The sequence below is a fragment of the Ostrea edulis genome, chromosome 7 (genome assembly GCF_947568905.1).
Source record: "Ostrea edulis chromosome 7, xbOstEdul1.1, whole genome shotgun sequence".
NCBI lineage: Eukaryota > Metazoa > Mollusca > Bivalvia > Ostreida > Ostreidae > Ostrea > Ostrea edulis.
Genome location: NC_079170.1, coordinates 31,295,215 through 31,308,000, shown reverse-complemented (window position 1 = coordinate 31,308,000; position 12,786 = coordinate 31,295,215). Strand labels below are relative to the sequence as shown.

At 35.9% G+C, this 12,786-nt stretch overlaps 1 protein-coding gene across 1 annotated transcript in view; it reads right to left on the bottom strand.

The window, feature by feature from the left end:
- Positions 1 to 7,584: 7,584 nt before the first annotated feature.
- LOC125655965 (centromere protein P-like) overlaps positions 7,585 to 12,786 on the bottom strand; it is a 22,184-nt gene continuing 16,982 nt past the window's right edge. Inside the window, exons 7-9 of the mRNA XM_056144004.1 lie at positions 11,565 to 11,741; positions 10,224 to 10,315; positions 7,585 to 9,154 (exon numbers count right to left, since the gene is read on the bottom strand). Of these exons, the coding sequence (XP_055999979.1) occupies positions 9,033 to 9,154; positions 10,224 to 10,315; positions 11,565 to 11,741 (391 nt within the window). The 3' untranslated portion in view covers positions 7,585 to 9,032. The remainder of the gene's footprint in view (positions 9,155 to 10,223; positions 10,316 to 11,564; positions 11,742 to 12,786) is intronic.

The window sequence follows — 12,786 nt, the reverse complement described above, 5'->3', positions numbered from 1 at the left end:
GGTAGTCCAAAGAAACCGAGATTTATTTTTAAATCTGCAGAGTGCGGGAGTTAATACAAAATCAATAATGACTTCACTGATGTTCTTTCTGCAAGATTTTAAATCTGTGCTAATGTGTTGACAGAACAATTCTTGTGCAAACTGATTGCCGAATATTAAATCAAAGGTTAAACATGCATTTCAATAATGTATATAATTAATAAAACTATCCTGAATATAATAGGCCTATAGCATTCTTGACAGATTTGCTCCTAAAGGTCTCGAAAGAGCTCGATCTTTTCTTTCTTTCTTTTTATTTTATTTTTGTTAATATTGCTCTCTGTGGTACTTTAATATGTTCCTTGTTCTGACATTATAAATAGGTATGAAAGAGAGCAGATCAATAGAATTAACATTGACACTCGAACAGGTATATAGTACCTGGCCATAAATGAGTCATCATTTCATTTAGATTCACTATACATATTTCATTGAAAAATATATATATATATACATTTATTGTAATTAAGGTCAATCTAGTCCCAATTTTCATAATTTTTTCACTTATTTTGCAAAATTATTCAAAGATATATATGATCATTGAGAACAGATTATGAAATCATCAAGGCAAATTTTCAACCTCAAAATACTATGTAATATTTCTTCACAATTTTGTGCCGTAAAATTTTGCATAGGACATAGGAACACCGCAACACATACAGATAAAACCATTTCAAAAATCATGTGAAGAACTCTTTATATCACATCCATAAAAATTATCTACAAGTAATGCTGCAATTGTAAGGTTTTTTGGGTTTTTTTTTTTTTTTTTTTTTTTTTGCAATTGTAAGTTGTTGTTTTTTAAAGGGCATTTTTCAACGAAAATACATGTATATAGTGAAAAAATGAAATGATGACTCACTTATGGCCAGGTACTGTACCTTCAAGAAGGACATTTTGCGATGATAAAGTGTAAAATGTTCCATTCTCATACATCGTATATAGATATTTAAAAGTGGAATTGTGGTACGTACAAAAAAATAAAATTGGCCATTGACAAAGTCTGCTGCACAAACTGTGTATTAAAGGGCCTCGGACACGATTTGAACTGAATTTTTTTTCCAAATTTTATTTTCCACATTTTTAAGGTTTACAATGTTTATAACGAAGGTGTTTCTAATGGTCAGCAAAATTTGAATGTCAAATGTTGAGTTACAGTTTAAGAGAGATACAGAGATCAATAATAACAAGGCTCGAGCCATATGATTTTGTTTACATATAGATTACGAAAATATCATGTTTAAAACAAAATTAAATGTGACATAGACTAAAAATTGTTTCGTTGTGTTCAGGGTTAACTTGTGAATTGAAAAATCTGCTTTAAATGAAACTTATTATACAACCTATTTAAACAAAAACATGACACGAGCCTTGTTTACATAACAAACAATTCTCTCTTTTAACCCAACAACTGACATTAAAATTTTGTTGACCATTAGATCTGTCCTAGATAAACATTGTAAACATCAAAAATGTAAAAATAGAATTTGAACATTTTCATGTCCCTTTAAGCTTCGAAAATTCTGATTCGCTATTCCTTCGGAAAATACAGTTTCAGCTGGAGAATGCGGCACTCCGTGTACGCCCTTTCAAAATTGTTGCTTGTATACAAACTGAATGGGTTTGGATTCAATTTACGGGTTTTATTTAACTATCGTTTAGAATATAAATTGTGAAAAATTAGATTTTTTGAAAATTTACATGAACATTAAAACACTGCTCGGAATGGGATCTGCAAGGATGATTATGGAACACCACTGTACATAAAGGTTGGGGGGCCAGAGCTAATACGTCATGTATGTTGTTTGTCGATTGTGGAAGAATTTACACTATAGCCAAACTGGCAATGTTCAGACTGTGACTGTGTCCGCAACAAGCCCTGAACGACCGAACAGAGCTCCGCAACAAGTCCTGAACGACCGAACAGAGCTCCGCAACAAGTCCTGAACGACCGAACAGAGCTCTGCAACAAGTCCTGAACGTCCGAACAGAGCTCCGCAACAAGTCCTGAACGACCGAACAGAGCTCCGCAACAAGTCCTGAACGTCCGAACAGAGCTCCGCAACAAGTCCTGAACGTCCGAACAGAGCTCCGCAACAAGTCCTGAACGTCCGAACAGAGCTCCGCAACAAGTCCTGAACGACCGAACAGAGCTCCGCAACAAGTCCTGAACGACCGAACAGAGCTCCGCAACAAGTCCTGAACGACCGAACAGAGCTCCGCAACAAGTCCTGAACGACCGAACAGAGCTCCGCAACAAGTCCTGAACGACCGAACAGAGCTCCGCAACAAGTCCTGAACGACCGAACAGAGCTCCGCAACAAGTCCTGAACGACCGAACAGAGCTCCGCAACAAGTCCTGAACGACCGAACAGAGCTCCGCAACAAGTCCTGAACGTCCGAACAGAGCTCCGCAACAAGTCCTGAACGACCGAACAGAGCTCCGCAACAAGTCCTGAACGACCGAACAGAGCTCCGCAACAAGTCCTGAACGTCCGAACAGAGCTCCGCAAAGCAACATGACATTGTAAGACTGCTCTCCTATAAGTAATGATGAAATGAGAGACACAATTATATAATTTTGAAACTTTCATTCCAGTGACCTTGACCTTTGATATTCAAAACCAGATTTTGGTGTATTAGATAGCATTCTTGCAGAGTAACATTATAAAAGAAATACAAACTGCACAACTAAAACTGGGAGGGGGGGGGGTTCCAGCACTTATTTACAAGAAATCTGTTTTACTAATGACCTTGACATTTCACAGTACTACGGCGAAGGGTATCAGGGGCGGATCCAGGAATTGCGGTTACGGGGGGCGCCACTTTATGAGGCAATGGGTCCAGGGCTAAGCCCTGGTGGGGGTCCAGGAAGCTCATGGATTTTACGGGTCTTGAAATGTTTCTCCTATTTAGTCATTTGTACTATTTTCTATCATTTTAATAAGGTGAAATTAATAAAATGACCCAAATTTTAAGGGTTTTTTTGTTGAAAAATTAAGTTCTCCCAATAAAGTAATTCAAGAAATCAAAAGATTTTGTCATTTTTTTCTCCGGGAGTGGAAGAAATTATTGCTCCTTTTATCGTTTAGTACATTTTCCGAAACAAGATACCGCAATTTACCTTAAATTGTGCCCCTCTCTAAAATCCGCCACTGGGTATAACTTCTAAAAGTTGTTATGTTACAAGTTTTCACTTTTCTAAATGTTTGCTTGGTGTTTGGTTTTGAAGAACAAACATATTCAGCATGTGCGATACCTGTTAAGTTCTAAAAGGGGTTTTATCAAGCAGTGGGTCGATTATAATTAAGTATTCAGAGCCAATAGGTCAAAAAAATCTCTGGACCTACACGAAGAAATTCTGAAAGCAGTGCGATAGGTCGACTCTGAAAGCTGTACCAGTCTGATTAAGCCACCCCTTCTCCCTGACGAGTGTAAAGAGAAGGGGTGGGTGGATTACTGTGTGCCTCTGAAATTTATCTTATCAAGGGAAATCAGACAGGTTTTAGGACACAATACTCCACTGTGGATAAAATGTTTGTATTGTATTCCTTGATTCCCTCATTACTTATAGGAAAAAGAAATTACATGTATTCTGTGCTTTTATTGACTTTAGGGCTGCACATGCATTTGATAGTGTGGCGGGTGGGATTAAGGGTGGGGGGGGGGCTTGTGAAATATTACATATACTTAAGAGGGAAATGCCTGGATGTTATCATTAACATGTATAATGGTTGTAAATCTAAAATTTTACACAAATATCTTCCTTATCAAAATGGAGTTCGACAGGGTGTTTTGTCTTCCATTCTTTTTGCATTATATATTAACGATTTAGAAGATTTTTTAATACAAGAAAATGTTATTGTGTTGAGCAAAGTATCTGATGAAACTGAACAAAAATTGGACTGTTTTAAAAGAATCATAATAATGTTGTATGTAGATAATACGGTACTGATGTCCGAAACTAAAGATGACCTCCAATACCAACTGAATTGTTTTCAAAAATACTGCGAAGAGTGGAATGATATTTTAAACAAACTCTGAATGATCAATTTCAACAGAAATGGGTTTCTGATTGTAATACACCAGGAAAAAGTATACTTTATAATTTATTTACAAATAGTTTTTTTTTTCTTCTTGTTGAGAAGTTATTCAGACGTCAATGTAACAAGGAATATCATTCTAACATTACGGTCTACTAGCAAGATTTAGAACAAGTATTAGCGGATTGCCTATTGAGACTGGCAGATAGAGTAGTGTGCTGCCCAGAAATCAGAAAATTTGTATTTTATGTGAAAATGATGTTGGGGATGAGTTTCATTATATCATGACTTGTTCAGTTTTAAGTGATAGTAGACAAATTTTTTTACTTTCTGAATATACAAACAGACGAAATGTTATAGAATTTTTAAATTTGTTTTCATGTAAAAAGGTATCTATCATACGGAAGCCGATAGGTGCCAGGGTATAGAATCAATATTCATTTAACTGGCAACTGCCACTTAATTTATGTGGCAGCCGCTACTTAATTTATATGGTGACCGCCACTGAATTATTTATATGGCGGTCACCAGTTATCCAACTTCCTTCTCTTTCTCTATCTGTCTCTCAAAATGAAAGCGGTGCAATCCCTCACCAATGCTTAGTAATATGTATGTGATATACAATTAAGAACATTGAATTATTGTTTTTCGATTGTGTTGTTAAATAGATGTTTAGGATATCAAATGTTGACAAGTTCGCGCAAGAGCAAATTTTCATGTGTACTTAATATACCAATGTATTAGGCACGTAGAACCACAGGGCTGACCCTCCATTTTTATTTATTCATTTTTTTTTTTTTTTTTTTTGACAACGTGCAATTTCTGTTATTTTCAAATGCAAAGTAAGTTATTTTCACATATGAAATAAAATTAATTGGCGGATTGGCCCCCACCCCACTCTTTTGGTGGTAGTAATGAATGGTAAAAATGTAATAATGAATGAACTGATAAATTGAAGGATGAACGGAACCCCCTCCCTCCAATTTAGGAGTACGAAGTTTGGGCAAAAGAGACATTTTTAGGTTCCTTTTCTGCTTGTCAACAATTGTAGAAGACAATTTCTCCTCCGACTGTCCCTACACTTTGAAAAACGATGCTGCGTGTTTGCGTACTATTCTAAATCTTTCCAAAATAATCCCTCAGCAATAAGAATTAAATTGTGTTTGCAATTGACAGTCGCCATGTATAAATTAAGTGGCGGTCGCTAGATAAAATAACTGGCGACCGTCATGCAAATAATAAGTGGCAGCCGCCAGTTAAATTAAGTGGTGGCCGCCACATAATTTAAGTGGCTGCCGCCAGTTAAATGAATATTAATTCTATACCCTGGAACCTATCGTCTTCCGTACTATCAGAGTAATCTTGCCAAATTCATACATATAAATATACCACAAGAGAGTTATCCTTCCAGGTTGATATATATATATATATATGTTAAAAAAATTAATTCAATTGATGCAATATATATATATATATATATATATATTGCATCAATTGAATTAATTTTTTTAACATATTGTGCGTATATGTGCATCTTCTCTATATCATTTCGCGCAATATGAGATTAAATTGAATTGAAATAGAAAGCAGTGCGATAGGTCAACCTTGAAAGCAGTGCGTGCCTACACGACAGGACTCTGAGAGCAGTCAGGCCCATCAGGATCTATTTCAACATTGCATGTATGATTTCAGAGACTATAAAGTCTGTCACTTTTAAAACTGAAATGTTTGAAAGTAAATTCGATCGGAAAATCTGGGGGTTATGTTCGAAGAAAGTACGGAACCGAAATAATCTGTAGAGGAAACCTCAGACACCTTCATGTGAACAATGCGCTCATGAATCTTGATATAGTATGTCTATTTCAATCTCTGGGAATTCCAACAGAAATGAAAATAAAATGGAAATATAATTAAAAAATAAATTTCACATTTGAAAATATTGCAGCGCTTCACGAAAGCATGCTTTCTATAACGCGCTTCATGAAAAGTATGCCGGTATGAAGCGTCACAATTCTTGCCCTCAAATATTTCAAACAATTAAAATTTATTCCTTAATCATATTGGCTAATTATGAAATATCCTATATTTTTATTCCTCAAGAAAACAGTAATTGCATGATATTTGTACTGAAAAATTCAACATTTACGTTGACATTCTATAAAAGATTAGAATTACGGCTTGGTGTGAATTTTCTTGTATTTTTAATTGTCACAATTGAAAAACTGGAATGTTTACATTATCATTACTGGTAGATTTCTTGATATCTTTGAAGTCAAGAAGCCATAAAAATCTAGTTGATTATAAATTTTATTTATTGACATCTCAAATCAGAATTATTCTGTTGATATTTGGAAATGCGTTAGCTTGTGTACACGATAACGATCTTTTTGGCATCATGAACAATGAGGACTATATTTGTACACAATTTGCTGAATTTCTTATCTCCTGCATACGTGATTTTCTTTTGCCTCGGACTACATGACACAATGGTAAGCTATGTACTGACGTGCTACAGATCTAAAGAGATGGAAACTGGGCTAGAACACGTATAGGAAACAGGCTATGTATATTTTTGGTCCTTAACAAAAAACCCCCACTTATTAGGTTTTGTTATTGACTGTAGCTGTCAGTAACAAATCTGATATGTTATGGTATCTCCCAAATGGTGTGAGCATGCTCTGCTTATGATCAATTTATAAAACGAGGCAGGGTACTAACAAATAAGTTGACGTTACAGGGGAGAATTTCCAGCAAACTTCATCCCCTACAAATTAGCTGTAACCTCCATGCGCAACAGTACCATTGACAAGACAACCAGAACACTTGGCTTTATGAGACACAATGTCGGCAGATGTAGGCCAGAGGTCATGCCATGATGGCCATCTATACACAATTATACTAGCCCTGAAATCTAATTAAAATTTGACTTGTACATACAAGTCTAATTTTAATTAGATTGACTAGCCCTAGAGTATGCCTCGTCTGTGTGGGATTGTGGAATACAATTACAGCAGGACTTCAGAATGTGTGTCAGCAATGCTGGACATGCTCAAGTGTGATTCTCCACACCAAACACAAGCTGGTGATATGGTTCGAGACAGGGATAGTGTAATTGAAAAATGTAACGGAAAGTATCTACATTTTCAATAATTGATCCCATCCCTGCTACATGTGTACGAGATCAGGAAGCATCTTGTTGAACTTGACCCTACACAATTCTACACAACCAGAAGATAGCAGAACATGCGGAGGACACTTAATCTAACAGCACACATCTTCCATCATTCCTCAGGCAGAGGACGCCAATTCTAACAGCACACACCTTCCATCACTCCTCAGGACCCAGATCCGTGCATGATTGGAAACCCCAGCCAAAGGGCCTCACCACCACAAACTCCAATGGGACTCATCACCACAAAGTTCAAAGGGCCTCACCACCACAAAGGATTAGGATTTCAAAACCAAATCAGACCAAGGCTCCAAAGAGAGATAATAACTGATAATAACTGTACTGTAATTTATTATCATGAAAAAATATTGATAATACCCAGTACTATAATGTACATGTATAATCATGAATGAATAAATATTGATAAGATAATTTATCATCACGAATAAATATACTGTACTATAATTTTATATTATCATGACACTATAAACAAAACACAATAAAGTCAGACTCCTGTCATCAAAAGCGACCTTCCTGATTGTTTGGTACATTAGAGCTATCCCATACACAGTCAGTCAGTATTGTTCAGGATACTGAGGTACCTGACATCCCAATGATCATATCTTGTCTAAATCCTGGAGGAAGTGGTGAAGAATGACTTCCGAACTTTTGAGATTTTGTTGGACACAAAAACAGAGGTTTATAATTTCACTGCAGTTTTCATGAACCACCAGTATTAGCTGCAATAATGTAGCCCTATCCAATTTTTTTTATTCTGACGTTTTCGGGATAGAGCTACAATTCCATAGGATCTCCGTAATGGTGCAAAATAATTTTATGAATAACCGATAATAAACTCTGTGTATTAGTCCCAAATGTTGTTTACACCAAAAGGAGTACCAACTTTGTGCTCGGGCATGTCTAATAAAGGTGTTTTTCATTAAATATAATGTACAGCATGCAAAATTCTTCGTCTGCTCCGCCATGCTTGTTATCGCGAGATCTCGTAGGTGGATCTAATGAAAAACCTAAACATTGACAATCAGCGCGAAAATGTAGTTACTCGAGCCACTTCGACAAAGAAAGGAAAATCATATTGTTGCAGAAAGAATTTACACTCTGCTGTTCGGTTTTTAACTTGATATTATATTCAAACCTTTTCAATACCGACGAAATAGCTTTCGCCTCCATACTTGTCCATTGATGTAAATACTACCTTATATGGCATATGCAAATCACTTGACAATCGGAAGTTGAAACTTCAGTACATCAAACATGGCGCACAAATATGAATCGAGGAATTGGAATTTATCAAAATTGTTGAAAACGGTAGAATAGAGCCTCACAAATCTAAAATTGAAGGTTGTAAATTTATATATTGACTAAGAAACATAGAATATCATTTTATTTACGTAAAGAAAGTCAGGAAATGTTTAGAATTAGCGTAAATGTTGCGGGAGTGAATCACTCCCGCATTTGCACCATTACGGAGATCCTAAGGAGTTGTAGCCCTCTCCCTAAAAAAAAAAAAAAAAAAAAAAATCAGAGAGGGCTACATTATTGCAGCTACACCAGCATGTACGAGTTCATCTTGACTAATAACACATGAAAGCCTCAATTTCACATCAGTTTCTGGTGATCACTTGACTGCTAATTAATGAGAGCCTCAATTTCACATCAGTTTCTGGTGATCACTTGACTGTTAATTAATGAGAGCCTCAATTTCACATCAGTTTCTGGTAATCACTTGACTGCTGATGAACGAGAGCCTCAATTTCACATCAGGATCCGGTGATCAGCTGTACCATGGAGTCGATACTTCTTTCAATCCCGTAGGAGGCCAGCATCTTCTGGAACATCAGGGGGGCTTTCTTCATCACACCTTCCCTGTCTGCTTCCTGCACTACAATAGGATAACTCACATCAAATATTCTAAATCCTCACAATGTCATGGGTTTTTTTATTACGTACCTCCTGTATGGAGGTACCTGTACATAATCACAAAACTTTGACATTGTGAAAATATCTTTACCATTAAAATTTTTGTGCTTTAAAAAAGAGGAGAAAGAGAGGGAGAAGAAGAAAATAAGATTGTGGGTGGGCACTTGATTTCCTAGAAGAATAGTTACATTCCTTTACTGAGTTCAGTTTCTCTTGTTCATAGAATTTATGGACTTCCCACACCACAAAAAAGAAACAAAATCCATAAAAAAAACCATTGATTTACAGTGGCAAGTCATTTAATTATACGAAAATGTTTCAAAATTCAATCTAAACATTTCGAAACTGGACAACAATAGTTGTAACTGTGACATAATGATTTGCGTATCACAAAAATTCCACTGCACTAAAATCAGTGATGAGAAAATCAAATCTCATCTGGGAATATGCAATTTCCAAGTTGCTCAATACATGTAGTTATTTTCCTTTGTTGAACTCTTGTGCACGGCGAGGTGCAAAATATGTTTTCGTATTCATGCGGTGGGTAAAAATGCTTAATGCTGCGTTCATATATTGCCTAAAGGGTGATTAGCAGATATCATGCAACCACCCGCACTGCAGGGACAACAAATTTAGTACGTTTATGAGTATCTAATAATAAAATAGCTCAAACAAAAATCTATAATCACCATCTTTCTTTGATAAAAGTATCCCTTGTTTAGCAGAGGAAATAAATGATAATTTCCTATTTAATCTAATGGCCTAATTCAAACAAATTATTCTTGATATGGTCAGTTTAATGTACGTATACCAACGGCTAATATAAACTAAATTCACGCTTTCAGAACTTTTATCTTTATTTACATAGAAAGTTTATATTGTATGTCTACATCTTGTACCCACCAAAGCGTTCAACAGAATACTGAATGTACCTCCATCACAAAAGAGCTGATTATCTCGAAATTTGTGTATCGAATGACTCGTACAGGAAATCTCATGAATTTTAACCACAAAGCACTGCTTCTACTTACACTGCTTGTGGATGATAACCTCTAGTCTAAGGTCAGGATGGAACTGACATAATGGGTTGATAGTGAAGTCCCAACACACACAAAGGGCTGGGCTGAAACGAAAAAAGGGTCGATAATGAAGTCCAAACACACAGAAAGGGCCGGGCTGAAACAAAAAAAGGGCCAATAAAGAAGTCCCAACACACAGAAATGGCCGGGCTGAAACGAAAAAAGGGTCGATAGTTAAGTCCCAACACCCAGAAAGGGCCGGGCTGAAACGAAAAAAGGGTCAATAGTGAAGTCCCAACACACAGAAAGGGCTGGGCTGAAACAAAGAAATTGTCAATAGTAAAATACAAACACACACATAAAGCAGGGCTAAAATGAACGGTTTTTCTTTGAAGAAATATTTCACATTTACAGTCAGGACATATACTGGACAATATTTGGACCAATCATCCTGCATATTGCTTCAGGATTTCTTGTACATATGTCAATCTTCCTGTCATTTTGGCGGCAATTTTCCCTGTGACACTGTCGTGCAATCAGAGGAGGGGAATGACAGGTTAATTACATCTAACTAAAGTCTATAGTATAAGCTTTCTCTTACAATCTTTCTTCTTGTTAATTGTCTTTCCTTATACAGAAATATGCTTTCTTGACTTGTAAAATTCTCAGCATCAACTGTATCAAATTTAGATAGAAATAAACATCAACTACATGTTCAATGTCATCAGAACCAGTAACAAGATTCATTCTTTTTAAATTCTAAATATTCATAGAAGAGGCCTCAATGTAGTCAAGTCGGTGTGCATTTATCCCACTCCCAATTTTCAACAGTTTCATTTGTTAAAATGAGTTCTCCATAAAGCTGAAGAAAATAAAGCTTATTCTTACAACAGATACATATTACAGCCTATTAAGGGGAATTAGGGAAAGCTTAGGACTGCAAGGATCAGCACAGTCCCAACTTATGGTGTACGAGGAGTAAAAGCAAAAATGTTGACAAATATGATTTTAGATATATGTGAATAAGTATGTCTATTAAGTAGTGAAAAAGCGATGCAATTCTTACAAGTTTTTTATAAAGAAAGTAACAAAAGCCTCTCCCCCTTTGTGCTTAAGACCCTTCGGGAAGGTGTGTGACAAAAATTGAACGAGACTTAATTCATTTTCTACAAAGATATATAACGAGATTTTTTTTTTATTCAGTGTATCATTTTTGGTTGGAAAATAAAATTCTAGTTTACATCTAACAGATGAAAAAAAATTCTCATAACTCCACAAGAACCATACAATGTAATAGCGCATTACATGTACCATCTCATACATCTGATGATGTCATTACTTTATGTGTACTACCTATTGGCAATGTAAGGATTTTGGAGCACCAGAACGGATGAGTCATCAGGATCCATGGAGACACTCTCTGGGTATTTCTGTGTGAAGTGTTGAAAGGTTTCCTGTCTCTGATTAGTCCATCGAGAAAAATCTCCAATCAGGGAGAAGAACAAGCTCAAAGAATTGTTGTCGCTGATCCTGAAATTAGGCATTGTTATACGTTCAAAGACTAGCTATACAGCTGCCAAATGAACAGCTATAAGTTGAGTATGACTTTCATTGTGATTGTCTTCCTTTGACAGGAGTTATCTGTAGTTGGCAGATTCAACCGTTCAGAATACTTTTTGTGAGAGTTTCATATTAGGCAAGTTTACACAGTCTCAATTTGAATTATATCACTAACTTGTAAACTGATAAAGCCCTCCCCAATATGTTCAAGTCAGCACTGTGCTATTTTGACCATAGCTTTTCACCTCTATAATCTGATGGTGTCAATCTCCTTCCCTTACATGGATCTGGCTTTAAACACACATGTACAAGGCCCGTGGATTGAACAAGGATGAAGTCATACACATACAATCCTGGATACATCATAAAAAAGGAAAATTTGACCTTTGACCTTCATCTTGACCTTGAATTCTCTTAACACATAAATCTCATTCTCCCTGTTAGAGTTGTAATACAATCACAAATTCTCCTTTACACTGAAAAGATCTTCACAAAGGAATATAGCTAATGAAAGTAGATCAAGGATTGTTAGAGTAGACCAAAACAAATTCTTGTAGTCTCAGTGAAGATTTGTGGTCTGTAAATCATGAGAGCGATTGTAATCTTAGTGAAGATTTGCAGTCTGTATATGAAAGAGATTGTACAGTATATACTCGCCTATAAGTCGGATTTTTGGGAGTCAATTTTTGGTCCAAAACTCTATGTCCGACTTATAGGCGCGTCCTAAGAAGATTGGTATTTTTCTAGGCGGTGTAATGTAGTGTTTTTCAAACAACTCCGACGATTATCATGGACTACCACACAAATGATTATTGTTCACATATATCTAGACATATTGTATTGTTTATGTATTTTAAAATTATGTATAAAGTACAAGTATTTACATATTTTTACCTTTTTAAAAATTATTTACATACCGGTAACTAATACTTTCAGTTCAACTAATCTATCGTTTATTGGTAAAATTGAATTACGAACCCGAATTAATAATGAAATATTCATATGTATACCGGAT